This window comes from Aulonocara sp. 'chitande type north' Nkhata Bay, linkage group LG15, assembly GCF_057382095.1.
Source record: "Aulonocara sp. 'chitande type north' Nkhata Bay isolate Kocher_YH1m ecotype deep benthic linkage group LG15, A_spYH_male_GT1.1, whole genome shotgun sequence".
Classification (NCBI taxonomy): Eukaryota; Metazoa; Chordata; class Actinopteri; order Cichliformes; family Cichlidae; genus Aulonocara; species Aulonocara sp. 'chitande type north' Nkhata Bay.
Window position 1 is genome coordinate 33889784 of NC_141358.1, and position 14037 is coordinate 33903820.

The window sequence follows — 14037 nt, forward strand, 5'->3', positions numbered from 1 at the left end:
CGGCTAAAAACACCACCTGACAAGTTTGTCTCTGGTTAATCTGATGAGCTTAAAGTCTTAAATGGAAATGCCCGAGTGTGTACGTGTGAACAGGCCTGTGTGTTTTTATTGATGCACTTAACACAGCCATCTGTGCAAGCTGGCTAAGGGAGAGAGAGGGCAGAACCAATCCGTATTCCCAAACGGTCTTATGCATACCACGTTAGTAGCCACCTCATCAACAGGTTATAGGTATCTTTGCTGCACTGTTTGAGCATAAATTTGGAGAGAATGCCTGAAATGACTGAGGAACTAGAAGTTATCTAGCACATACTGGACAGACAACAAAAGTCGAAGCTGAAGGACTCCAGATAACTTTGCCTTCAAGACCGCCAGACTCCTGGATTTACAATTTTATTTCCTGGCCTGACTTGTTTTTCCTTGAATCCTTAAATCACTTTGAATGCAACAATGGGCTGTTCTCCATCTAAAGGAAAGTTATTTTCAAAGCCAGAAGGATCTCCAAAAGCTTCTCTGGGTGAAGTACCACAGGATGTTAATAATTGTAGACCTGTAGAAGTTGAGAATACATGTTTGAAAACCGAAGTGACCGAAAATGAACTTCCACTTCCGAATGAAGGATTTCATAGCGAAGAGACTGAATTATTTCCATTGGTCGCTGATGCAAAGACTGTACCAAATCTGCAGGACACTGATGAAACAGAAGTAAACAAGATGCCCCAAGAAATAATCACCGATGTGGAACAAACCAAAGGAATTAAAAAGACAGCAAAGCAAAAAAGAAGTAAAGGCAAGAAAAGGTCTTTTGAGAATCACAGGAAGTTCTGTCATGTACAGACAAAGGTGGACTTCCCACCTCACATGCTGAGAGCTCACCAGGCAGCCTATAACTTTCTGAACCCAAACATTTCCAAATATGAAACTCTTTTGGGTCTACTAGATCAGGCTGCCCAGACACAGCTGTCCCTCCAGCCCATGATGTCTGCTTTAGTATTGCGCTTTGAGGAGATCAACCAAGCACTAGAGGATATGGCTGATGAGGGGGAGCTGATGTTGAAGGAGCATGGTGAATACATGACCTTACCTTCTGGGATGATTTGCTCAGCTAACCCTAGAATGAATACAACATGTCAAACCGATCCACCTCCAGATCTTTTACAGCAACTACTCCAACAGTCAACTGAAAAGATGAAGTTAGTGGGAGGATCAGTCCAGGCACTAGGTGACACTACACTTGAGGAGGCAGTGGAATATTTTTCTTCTGTCTATAAACTGCTAAATAAGAAGCTGCAGACGAAGCAGACGGCAGAGAAGAGGCTTTTTCAAGTGATCGCACAAGTAGAAAGGGCAGCCATGAGGAAGTTCAACTCAGAAGATTCAACACTGCATAGTGAGGATAGTGGTATCGGAGGAGAAAATGAGAGTCTGACGGGTTCTGAAAGGCATCGCCGGCATCGTGGAAGTGCTGGATCTGAAAGTTGGGGGTCTGGAGTCAACATTCGGAGTACATTTGATAGTCTCCCCAGTAATTCGACCAACCTTGGAGACCATAATGAAGATGAGGATGAGGATGAGGATGATTATGATGACGATGATAAAGAGAATGAAGAGGAGGAAAGTGATACACGAGGAAGGAAGAGGTCAAACTCTTCCCCACCTGATCCCAGTCAGGCCATTCATTATATGTTCACAAATTACAATCGAGATCAGCAGGCAACAGTCAAACAACCGCTGATTGATCCTGTTATTGCAAAGCCTGAACACCTTTCATTAACTACGTGTGGAATGACAGAATTACAAAACAGCCAGTGGGTCTTGGATGATAGAATAAAAATGATGGCTGAAATACAAGGAAACAAGGAATTACCAAGACCTCATTGCAAGCTGGATAGAGCTGAAGTAAGACGGCATTCATTAAATGGATTGTCAGGTTCACACAAAGGCGTTGTGAGACCAAATAAGACAAATTGTTCTGTAACAATCTTAGCAAACCAACCACCAAAACGCCACTCTGTCAGAAGGTTAATTCATACCTTTAGCAAAGTAGCTGATGGGAGACCTGAGCAGAGTCTCACTAATATTCCACCTCATAACAGGATGCCCAGGAAAAGTGGCTTACTTCAGTTATCTGACGCAGTAAATGACAAGGAAAGTTCAGTCAACAGTGGCAACAACAACAACAGCTGGCCTGATAGCAAGGACGAGCTGGATATGGACAACCTACCACCGCCCCCCCCAGAAGTTCTGATGGACAATTCCTTTCAGAGTACTCAGGTCCTAGCAGGAACTGAAGTGGGTTTGCAGAAACCTTTTAGTTCTCAAGTGATAAACCCCAAGATTGGAATCTTCCATCGCCTGAAGGCATCTATCCACAATGTAGAAGTGTTACCAAACCGAGCATGTATGAGGCCAAGGTCGATTGCTATCTCTCCTGCCCATCCTGTTACACAGGATGGTGTTACGGGCACTCAGGATGCAGATCAGCTGCAATCAGAAACAGATCTGAACCTGGAAATTAAGAATAATCTCTACCAAAAGGCATGTAAGATTATTCACCTGCGTGATGCAGCAGAATCTTCTGATAAGAGAAATCTTGTTGAACCAGGCATCAGGGCAACTTCTCCTCTTCAACTCACAATAGATCGGAAATATAACAGCAATGAATTTTATGAGGGTGAATTATCCTCTTGCAGTCTGACTGTGATAGCACCACCTGTATCTAGAGTCCGCCTTCCACCATCTTGTCCTAGTACATGCAAAAGATTTCCAAGTCCCCCTGTAATTAGACCTCAGTCTACATCTAGGCACTCATCTCGTCCTAGTTCTCCCAGAACAGTGACACGCTGTATAGATAACAAGACAGAAGAAATCATTCCATCTGTATCCTTTCGCGACGCACGCTCTGTTTTCTGTCAAAATGAGTTTCAAAACTTGAAGACCTGTTTGCCCCCTGAAAGGTCTGCGCTTCCCAGACAAGGGGGAGAGGTCTCCCGAGGAAGACTACTGACCAGAGCAACAGACACCTCTACTCGTCGCACCCAATCAGACCATAGGCCTAGTGGGACTCTTCATTCAGAGTTTCTAAAGGATGCCAGTTTGGCCTCTATGCAGGAGAAAAGGAGTAACCTATTGCCACAAAATACAGGTAAATATTACAAAAGATTGTTACGAGTTCAAAATTGGGGATGGTCCGGTCACAACACTGGTCCGGTCGGGTTGAGTCAAACGATGATTTTAATGAACACACGCGTGGGAGATGGACACTGTATGCAGACAGCCTCAGATCTCAAAATGGTGGAGCATTGCTCAAACTCTTATAGCCTCTGGTGCCTTCACCTTATCATAAAAAGCCTAAACATTTACATGCTTTCTCTCACACAGCGCCTAAGCTACGACCTTGGCTCCCTGCTTATCTGCTCTTGCTGCGATGGGGCAGAAAACTCCAGCATATTCTGTTCTCTTCTAATCAGACAAATAAGACAATAACTCTCTGTGAACAGTATTTCTTATAACTCAGCAGTATAATGCATCATAAAGCAATATCCTTCATTCACAACAAGCCAGCAGTTTAATGTAATGCAAATCAGTTTAACTAATGCAATAGTTATCAGCTTCTTCTAATTCAGGAGAATAATGCAAACTAAACTACATAATAATTCACAATCTTCAATTCGGGGTATAACATGGCATAAAATAACACTACAATCCAACAAGATGAAATATGTGATTACATATTTTTAAAAATGTGCATTTCAAATTGTTTAAAAGTAGCTCACCAAATCTTTATGTCACTTCTGAGTCAATTTTGTGATCATATTAAAAAATGTAAACTACTCAACACTTAAATTACACATCATAGCCTAATGGATGAAACATTCAAACTGAAAATTTTGACTGACATACACTGTAATTTGCTGAGAACAAAATAATGTTACAGCGGTTAATTGAAACCAAAATCATCACCCCTTTGAGACCTGGGTTCAAAATCAAATCAAAAATAAAGTTAACATTTGTTGTTAAAAGTCTTCCCTTGACTTTTTTAATAGCATATATTGAAAACAAACAGATTAGTTTGACATTTGGTGACTGTTTGCTTTGAATCTACCCAGATGGTTTTTGACTCAAACAGCTGTCTTACTTTTCTCTGAATGATATCAGCATATCTGGCAATCTGAATTTCCAGATCTGATATGCAACTGATTTTTCTGTCTTTGTGTCATACTCTTGAGTCTTGATGTCTCACAATTTCTGGAAACCAGCATACTCCAGCAGTACCATACTCGGTTGCCATGAAAGGTGAACTGCAAAGCTACTGCATGTTGAAAGAGAAGCAATAGTGAAAGCAGGCAAATTCCCCACATTCTTAGCAATTATGCACCAATTGTCTACACAGTTGGTGGTGCAACTGGTTACTCTATGAGTTTCTTAGTTGAAAATAATACTGCTATGAACACTTTGCTATGCACTCTTATTTAGGCACCAGTCACACATTTGCCTAGAGAACAGTGAGCAACCATGTGGCCACTAAGGAAAAGTGTATATTCCACAGCTGGTTGGTGAATGGTTGCTGCCAGGTTACTGGCAGTCACTGGCGATTAAAACTGGTTGCAAAGAGGTATGCAGTACTGCACTGAAAACCTACATGCGAGTGTTTTGATTTCTAGCAGGTTGCTGGGGTTACCTATAGCTTGCATAGAAGACATAAACTTGTCTGCAAACACACAAACTGTCACGATCTGGTACAGGGATTCAAACGCAGAGCGGTAAGGTATCTCCAAGGTGTAGTTTATTTACAGTGCCAGTGCAATATATGTACAGTGAAGGGATCCAAAACTCCGGGGGAATCACAGGGTAACTCGCTCACGTCTTCTTCGCTCACACTCACACACGTTCCCGCAGCAGGGAGGTCGCAGGTCCCGGGGGGGGGGGAGATCTGAGGCAGACGAGAAGGCAGGTCACCAACTAATCACAAATCACGAATATGAAGCACAAGAGCTGTGAGAACACTAACGTTAGGGGTACAATCATCCAGCGATGAGAGGATCTGTGTTCCAGCCTCAAATAGTGCTCCCGGTGATGATGGGTGAGTGTTGTCAGGTGTGTGTGTGGGCCAAGGGCAGGAGCCCACAGTGAGCTCCGCCCAGGCAGAGAGGGAGAGAACAGAAACAGCAATTGTAGCCTTGTGGGGCCGACCGGGCAGGCACGGAGACCATGACAGTACCCCCCCCTCAACGGGAGCCTCCCGGTGACCCACCAGGCTTACCTGGATGCCTGCGGTGGAAGTCCCGGAGCATGGCCCCATCCAGGACAGCAGCTCGAGGCACCCAGGAGCGTTCCTCTATCCCGTAGCCCTCCCAGTCAACCAGGTACTGAAAACCCCGACCCCGGCGCCGGGAGTCCATGATGCGGGTGATATTGTAGACCAGCTGACCATCCACGAGCCGGGGGGGCGGCGGGGCCCTGGAGGGAGGGCACAACGGGCTGGAGAGCACCGGCTTGACCTGAGACACATGGAAGACATTGTGAATGCGCATGTTGCGCGGCAGCTTGAGGCGGACAGACAGGGTTCACAACGGCTTCCACGGGAAAAGGGCCAATAAACTGAGGAGACAGCTTCTTTGACTCAGTCCGTAGCGGCACAAAACGGGTAGCCAGCCATACCTGTTGACCGATGGTGTACACGGGGGCCGGTGTCCGGCGACGGTCAGCGAGGGTCTTGTTCCGCTCCTTAGTACGGAGTAGGGCAGCCCGAGTCGCCCGCCAGGCACGACGGCACCCGCGGAGGTGAGCCTGTACAGAAGGAACGGAGTGCTCACCTTCGATGGCCGGGAGCAAAGGCGGTTGATAGCCCAGGGACGCTTCGAAGGGAGACTTGCCCGTGGCGGAGGACGTGTGGCTGTTGTGGGCGTATTCAATCCATGGAAGCTGTTCACTCCAGGTCGATTGGTTGTGCGAAGCGACACAGCGGAGGGCAGCTTCCAGCTCCTGGTTGGCCCGCTCCGATTGCCCGTTACTCTGTGGATGGAAACCGGAAGACATACTGACCTTGGCCCCCAGTGCGGAGCAGAACTCCCTCCAAACACGGGACGTGAATTGCGGCCCTCTATCCGAGACGATGTCCTCGGGGATCCCGTGAAGACGGAACACATGGGAGGTGAGGAGCCGGGCCGTCTCCAAGGCAGAGGGGAGCTTCGGGAGGGCGACGAAGTGTGCAGCTTTGGAGAAACGATCGATAATGGTAAGTATGGCGGTGTTACCAGCGGAGGGCGGCAGCCCCGTGACAAAGTCCAAAGAAACATGGGACCACGGTCGGGCTGGTGTAGGGAGAGGCTGCAGAAGACCCGGTGGAGGGCGGTTCGAAAGCTTATTTCGGGCGCAGGTCGAACAGGCCGCTACGTACTCCTTGGCATCCCTAGCCATAGCAGGCCACCAGAAGTAACGTCGGAGGAACGAGCAGGTGCGGAGGACCCCAGGATGGCATGAAAAGCGGGCGGTGTGAGCCCACTGGAGAACCTGAGAGCGGACGGCTGAAGGAACGAAGAGGCGACCAGGTGGACCAGTGCCAGGATCCGGTTCGGTCTCCTGCGCCTCTTGGATGAGCCCCTCGATCTCCCAGGAGATTGCTCCAATTACGCAGGCGGCCGGGAGGACAGGCTCAGGGTCCGAGTCCTCCCCAGTGATGGAGAATTGCCTGGACAGGGCGTCTGGCTTTACGTTCTGTGTTCCTGGCCTGTAGGTGATAGTGAAGTCAAAACGAGCAAAAAACAGCGCCCACCTGGCTTGCCGGGAATTGAGACATCTAGCCGAGCGCAGGTACTCCAGATTCTTGTGATCCGTCCAGACGATGAATGGTTGTGCCGCTCCCTCCAACCAATGTCTCCACTCCTCCAGGGCCAGCTTGACGGCCAGAAGCTCCCGGTCCCCGATGTCATAGTTACACTCTGCTGGGGAGAGACGGCGAGAATAAAAGGCACACGGGTGCAGCTTACCGTCCAGCTGTTGAGACAGAACTGCCCCAACCCCGGAGTCCGACGCGTCCACCTCCACAACGAACTGCCGTGTAAGGTCCGGTTGCCGGAGTATGGGAGCAGTGGTGAACCTGTCCTTGAGCAGGGCGAAGGCTCGCTGAGCGGCAGAATCCCACTGGAAGGGAACTTTGGGAGAGGTGAGTTTAGTGAGAGGGAGAGCGATTCTGCTGAAATCGCGAATGAACCGTCTGTAAAAGTTGGCGAATCCCAAAAAACGTTGCACTTGGCGGCGATCAGGAGGAGTAGGCCATTCCACCACAGCCCGCACTTTCTCCGGATCAGTCCGCAAGTCCCCCTTCTCGATAATGTGGCCCAGAAAACTCACTGACGCCACGTGGAAATCGCACTTCTCCCCCTTCACAAAGAGCCGGTTCTCCAGAAGGCGTAGCAGGACCTGCCGGACATGGACCTTGTGCTCCTCGAGTGTCTTAGAAAAGATCAAGATGTCATCCAAGTACACAAATACACAACGGTTAACAAAATCACGAAGGACATCATTAACCATCGCCTGAAACACTGCGGGGGCGTTAGTCAGCCCAAACGGCATCACGAGATACTCAAAGTGGCCCCGATGCGTATTGAACGCGGTCTTCCACTCATCCCCCTCCCTGATGCGCACCAGGTGGTAAGCGTTGCGCAGATCCAGCTTGGTAAAGACGGTCATGCCTTGAAGCAGTTCAAAGGCGGAGGAAAGCAACGGCAAAGGGTATTTGTTCTTAACAGTGATCTGATTAAGGCCCCGAAAGTCAATACACGGCCGCAGCGAACCATCCTTCTTATCCACGAAAAAAACCCCAGCCGCGACAGGGGAAGAGGAGGGGCGAATCAACCCTGCCGCCAGCGACTCCGAGATGTAACGCTCCATAGCATCCCTCTCAGGCCGGGAGAGGCTGTACAGGCGGCTAGACGGCAGCGGAGCTCCAGGAAGAAGATCGACGGCACAATCGTACGGGCGGTGCGGGGGAAGGGACCGCGCCCGATCCTTACAAAAAACATCCCGCAGATCATGATAAACCCGCGGAACCATCGAGAGGTCCGGGGCGTCCGACGGCGAGGCCGTGGGTGGGAGCGAAACGGGGGAAGCCGCAGCCCGGAGGCAGTTCATATGGCAGGCCACACTCCAACCTAGTACGGCACCCTTCTCCCAGTCGATATGCGGGTTGTGGAGGACAAGCCAGGGGTGACCCAGAACCAGCGGAGGGAGAGGAGCCTTAAACGAAAAAAAACAAATCCTTTCTGCGTGATTGCCAGAGAGAGATAATGAAAGGAATTCAGAAACATGAGTGATGTCAGGCAGGCGCTGGCCCGACAGTGCGTGAACGCGGAGGGGGCGTGACAGAGGCTCCAAGGCGATGTTCAGTTTGGCGGCGAGTGAGGTGTCAATAAAGTTCTGCTCAGCCCCAGAGTCAATGAGAACGGAGAGAGAATGAGAAACAGTCCGAACACGCAGAGTAGCCGGCAAAAGAAGCCTGGGGAGAGGGCTTTCACTCGACAGATCGCCCACCAGCACCCTCACGATCACTGGTGAGCGCGCCCTTTTGCCAGCGTTGGGCAGGAGGAGACAGAGTGGCCTTTACGGCTGCAATAAACGCACTCACCGGAGGCAAGACGGCGCTGGCGCTCCGCGGGCGACAGCCGTGAGCGCCCAAGCTGCATGGGCTCTTCCCCATCCCCGGTGTCGGCGTCACACGACCCATGGGCTGCAGTAGGGGTCCCACAAAAGTCCAGCAGGGCATGCCCCGAACGCGCGCGTGCGCTCCGATGTGCGCGCACCTGATCGTCCACCCGCATACACAAAACCAGAAGCGCATCCAGGGAGGAAGGCAGTTCACGGAGCATTAGTTCATTCTTTATTTCCTCATTAATATTAGTGAGCAATGCACTTTTAAGGGCCTCTTCCCCCCATTTCGCCTGTTCAGCCAAGGTAGAAAAGTCAATAGAAAAATCAGCCATGCTGGGTTTACCTTGTTTAAGCGCAAGCAAGCGCTGGCCGGCGGTGGCAGTTGTGGCTTTCCTGTCAAACACACCTTTAAACTTAGTAAGAAAGTCAGAAAAGGTGATGTCCGGCTCCGCCTGAAGCGCAGCTTGAGCCCAGGTTAGAGCACGGTCCTGGAGTAACTGGACGATATAAGCGATTTTCGCACCATCAGTAGAAAAGGCTTGCGGTTGCTGGCGAAACTGAAGGGCACACTGAGTGAGGAAACCAGCACATTTATCAATCTCTCCCGTGAAAGCCCTGGGAGTGGGGAGGAATCTGTCAACGTGAACAGGTGAGGGAGCAGGTGGCGCGACACTTACTGCTGGAGCTGGCGCCTCCGACGGAGGAGCGGCGACCAGTGGAGCGGCCGGTAGCGGTGTTAGCCGGGCCACGGCCTGTGTGAGGTTCGCGAGCTCTGCTCGAAGGTGAATGAACATCTGCTCGTGGCGTGCCAGCATCGCGGCCAAAGTGGCGAGGGTGGGAGTCGAGACCGCTGGATCTGCTGAATCCATTTCCGTGGCTGGATGATTCTGTCACGATCTGGTACAGGGATTCAAACGCAGAGCGGTAAGGTATCGCCAAGGTGTAGTTTATTTACAGTGCCAGTGCAATATATGTACAGTGAAGGGATCCAAAACTCCGGGGGAATCACAGGGTAACTCGCTCACGTCTTCTTCGCTCACACTCACACACGTTCCCGCAGCAGGGAGGTCGCAGGTCCCGGGGGGGGGGGGGGGGAGATCTGAGGCAGACGAGAAGGCAGGTCACCAACTAATCACAAATCACGAATATGAAGCACAAGAGCTGTGAGAACACTAACGTTAGGGGTACAATCATCCAGCGACGAGAGGATCTGTGTTCCAGCCTCAAATAGTGCTCCCGGTGATGATGGGTGAGTGTTGTCAGGTGTGTGTGTGGGCCAAGGGCAGGAGCCCACAGTGAGCTCCGCCCAGGCAGAGAGGGAGAGAACAGAAACAGCAATTGTAGCCTTGTGGGGCCGACCGGCCAGGCACGGAGACCATGACACAAACTACTTGCAAAGACCTAATAAAACTTTGAAAAGTGCTACACAAAGCAGAAGTAGAGAACCTTCAAAGTAAAAATTACGCCTTTTCAATCAATCAATCAATCAATCAATCAAGGCTTTATTCGCCACGTGCAGGTTTCCCTGCAGTGAATTCCCAGAAGGGAACAAGCATCGAAGGCGTTTGGAAAGGGAGGGGGGATGAGTGTGTGCATGTGTATATGTATGTGTGTGCGTGCGTGCGTGTCCAGAGTTCAGCTGAGACATTGGAACAGACTAAACACAGTCGTTATCAGGGTGTTTTTGTTCGGCTCCAGCCTTGCGACCGCAGCTGGCGCTGAAAAGGTATCCGCATGAAGTGATGGTGCTTTTAACTTTTAACTTTAGTGCTAACAGCTCAGATGAATTTCAAAGCTGTTCTAACAGTCCAACACTGGTCTCTCAATCTCCCGTTGGAGAGCCGTGAGCTTCTCCATGATGTTATCAAACTTGCGCTCTGTGATGTTGTCATTCTTGTGCTCAAAGAGCCGATTCTGAGAACTCACGACCACAGTGAGCTTCCCCAAGATGTAATCCAATTTGCGCTCAGAGATGTTATTCCGAGCGAGCCCTTCCAAGATGTAATCCAGTTTGCACTCAGAGATCTTATTCTGAGTATTCACGGCAGCCGTAAGCCTTTCCAAGATCTTGTCCGTGCTGCGCTCAATGAGCCCATTTTGAGAAACTCACGCCTCTTCCCATCGTTTCAATCCCAGCGGGCAGCCTTGTGGGGGTTTGAACAGCCGGTTCTGCTTCCTTAATTCTTCGATAAGTCAGGGTCAAGCCAGCTCCGATCAGCAAGAACCCTGTTACCATGGTTCCAAATAGGTAGATATCTTCAGCACTCAGGCTCACCCAAGCCCAAACTTCTCATTGAGAAAGGGGTGTCAATTGCATTTAGGGACCAGTTGATCCAATCCATAATTCCTCTTTTAGGTTTTAGAGAACAGACTGTGAGAGAATGTTCCAGGGAAAAGTAATACAAAAAACACGAGACTAGACAAGGACACAAGAGGCTAAGCAGGGAAGCTAAGGGAGAGGATGAGAGGAGAAAAATGCAACCGCCTTCGTCAAAAGCAAGAGCAGAGAGGTGTTGGTTGCAGTCGTAAAGAAACAAAGTCCTTCATTTCAAGAGTAAACGGTGAGTGTTTGCAGACAAATTTTATCTTCAATATAAACAGTGGGGAATTGCCCAAATCTGCTAGCAATTTTGTAAGCTATCTCAACAGCAACAGCCAGCAACCACTTGCCAACCAGTAGGGGAAGAAACATTTTCGCCCTCACAACCAGTGGATGCTAGGGCATCTCCATCCAGTATAGGCCCATGTGACTGAGGCCTTAACAAATTTTTTATTGTTTATGAGAGATGTGGAGTGTATTATCACTTAAAAGCTGGAACAATAGTTTTAGTCCCCATCTTGTAGTCCCCCTCGCATGACAAATTAACTGCAGGATATATCAAAAAGAATCAAGTCTTCTAAGTCTATGAACCCCCCCCCCCTAAATTAATACAACTTCAAGGAACTGAAAAGTTACATTTTTATCCTGATACAGTCTAATTAATGCCCCACTAGTCTAATTAATTTCAGGGAAAATGACTGATTCATCTTTGAAAAATCATCAGAATTTGATATCTGACAAGATAGTAGTTTTGTTAAGGAGCACCAGCCAAATGATATTTAAAATATTGTCATCGTGCACATAATCTAACTTTTAGCATTCCTGTAGTGCTCATTAAGCATTTTTATATAGATATATATATCTATAAGAATATAACAGAATATATCAAGAATATATCATTTATTGGTTAACAAGTGATTTCCATAGTAATAATTCACACATGCAACTAACTAGGAGTACTACCCCAAGATGTAGTTGAGAACTAGAAAAAGGGATTACATCAAACAACTTCATTTAAATTGTAATTTTTGATAACGTAAACTGAGTAAATGTACTTAAATACATTACAGCATTTGCTTTGTCTTAGCCTTCTTTATCCAGAACTGTGCTTGTAGAGTTTTACTTCTGAATAGATTAACATGGAGGATTTAGTCACTCTGGACACATGCAGTATAATCTTTTTCAAACAGTTTAAGTCTAATTCATACCTACAGCTCCTGTGCTCAGATATATGGTACCAACCTGCCTCTAGGAAAGACACCTAGCTTAATCCACATTGGATTAACCCTCCTGCCCTACTCCAGTTATGTAAACTCCCCAGCAAGCAAACCCAACATGATCTACTCATGCACTAAATTTACCCCCCATTATTTCTTGTTCTCTTGCAGGCTAGGAAGCCTTCCGATGACAGGAGATGATGACACCCTAAAGTCCAGCTGTGAATGGCCAGGGTTTCTAAAGTAAAATATGAGTCGGGAAGAGAATAATGAAAGAAGTTGTATATTAGCAAGGACTGGGGTTTTTTTTTTTTTCTCTTTTCCAGTTAGACTTTTTTTTTTTTTAAAGACTGCAGTAATACATGTAATTAAGGATTAAAGCATTTTTCTACTTTATACTGAACCCTGAGTGATAAACCTCAAATAGTTTTAAAGATACATGTATTATATGTGTTTTGTTAAAACAACTATACTTTTAAATCCCTCACAATCAGGGAGTTGTTTTGGGGTTCAATATCAAAATAATGTAATTTACATGATCATTAAATGTACTCATTTGTTGTTGTTTTTTTAAATAAATGGATTCAATGTTGTGTTTGGGTGATTTAATGATGTTTTCTATATCTAAATAAAATAGGAGAATCAAAACCAAATTCATCTTTCAAAAAGAAATCTTAAGGGAAAGTCGAAAAGGACTGATATCCTGTTTTGCAAATAAAGAGCAATATGTCAAGATGACTTGCCTGTGTACACCAAGCTACACATACAGTTGTGGGCAGATGTTTACATTCACCCATGACGGGCATAAATGTCATGGAAATTTGGGGCTTTAAATTATATCTTTAAACTGTTCTTTTTTCAGGTTGGAATGAATGGAATTATTTTGGATCTTCTGTAATCCACACAGGGTCGAAATCATACATATAGCATGGATACATACATAAATATATGTATGCATACATGACAAGCTCAACGCCTAATAACTTCTAGTTAGTGATCATGATTGTCTAAAATTAGCTGATGCTCTTGTTAGCATTAAAAGGATTTAACTGACCACATTAGTTGGACTAACCAATACTCAGATTAACAGCAAAGTCCAAGGAACTCAACGAAGATCTAGGAATTTGATTTGTCAGTTGCTAATTTGGCTCATGGGCTGACCAAGTGACCCAGCAGCCTGGGTTTGGGTCTGACCTGAGGCCCTTGCTATGTGTATTACATTACTCTTTGCCCCTGCTTTATTGTCCACTCTACTGCAAAAATCCCTCTCAACAATGTGAAGAGTAGATTGGCACAAGTTCGGAAGCTTGGTTGCTGGAGCCATTCCGAAACAACTGAAGATTCCAAGATCTTCTGTTCAAACAACTGCACATAAGTACAAGTTATTCTGATGTGTTACCGTGTTGCCAAGGTATGGAAGAATACCCCAACTGTTAGATGAGAGGAAATTAGTTAGGATGTTCAGGAATAAGGCAGAAACCTCCAAGGCTCAAGTCTGCTATGAACTAAAAACTGCAGGAACAGGTGGGGCACTGATCAGTGAGACACCGCTAGTAAACCTTTTGCATGTATGGGGGTTCTCAGCCAGAGCTGCATGGACTCCACACTGGGATGAGGAGAGGCCTGTTGTTGCTGTGTGTCACTGATTTTTCTGCTGCATTCTGTCTTTTAGAAAATAAATCCAGTTTTCCAACCAGTCTCTGTCTGTCATCACAATGCAGTCTTCCATCTGAAATCTTCTACACAGAGGAGGGATATGGTAAATGAACTGGTTCATCTACTCTACCTAAGCACGTTTTTAATGCTTTTTCTACACAAGTGTTTGGAGAGCAACCTGTGGTTAGGTATCAT

General features: G+C 47.3%; 1 protein-coding gene across 1 annotated transcript; it reads left to right on the plus strand.

The window, feature by feature from the left end:
- Positions 1-121: 121 nt before the first annotated feature.
- On the plus strand, positions 122-12779 carry pcare2 (photoreceptor cilium actin regulator 2). The gene is given in 3 exon segments (XM_086263007.1): positions 122-3121; positions 3124-3145; positions 12358-12779. Coding segments are annotated over 3 exon segments (2769 nt in total). The 5' UTR covers positions 122-450; the 3' UTR covers positions 12434-12779.
- The last annotated feature ends 1258 nt before the right edge of the window (positions 12780-14037 follow it).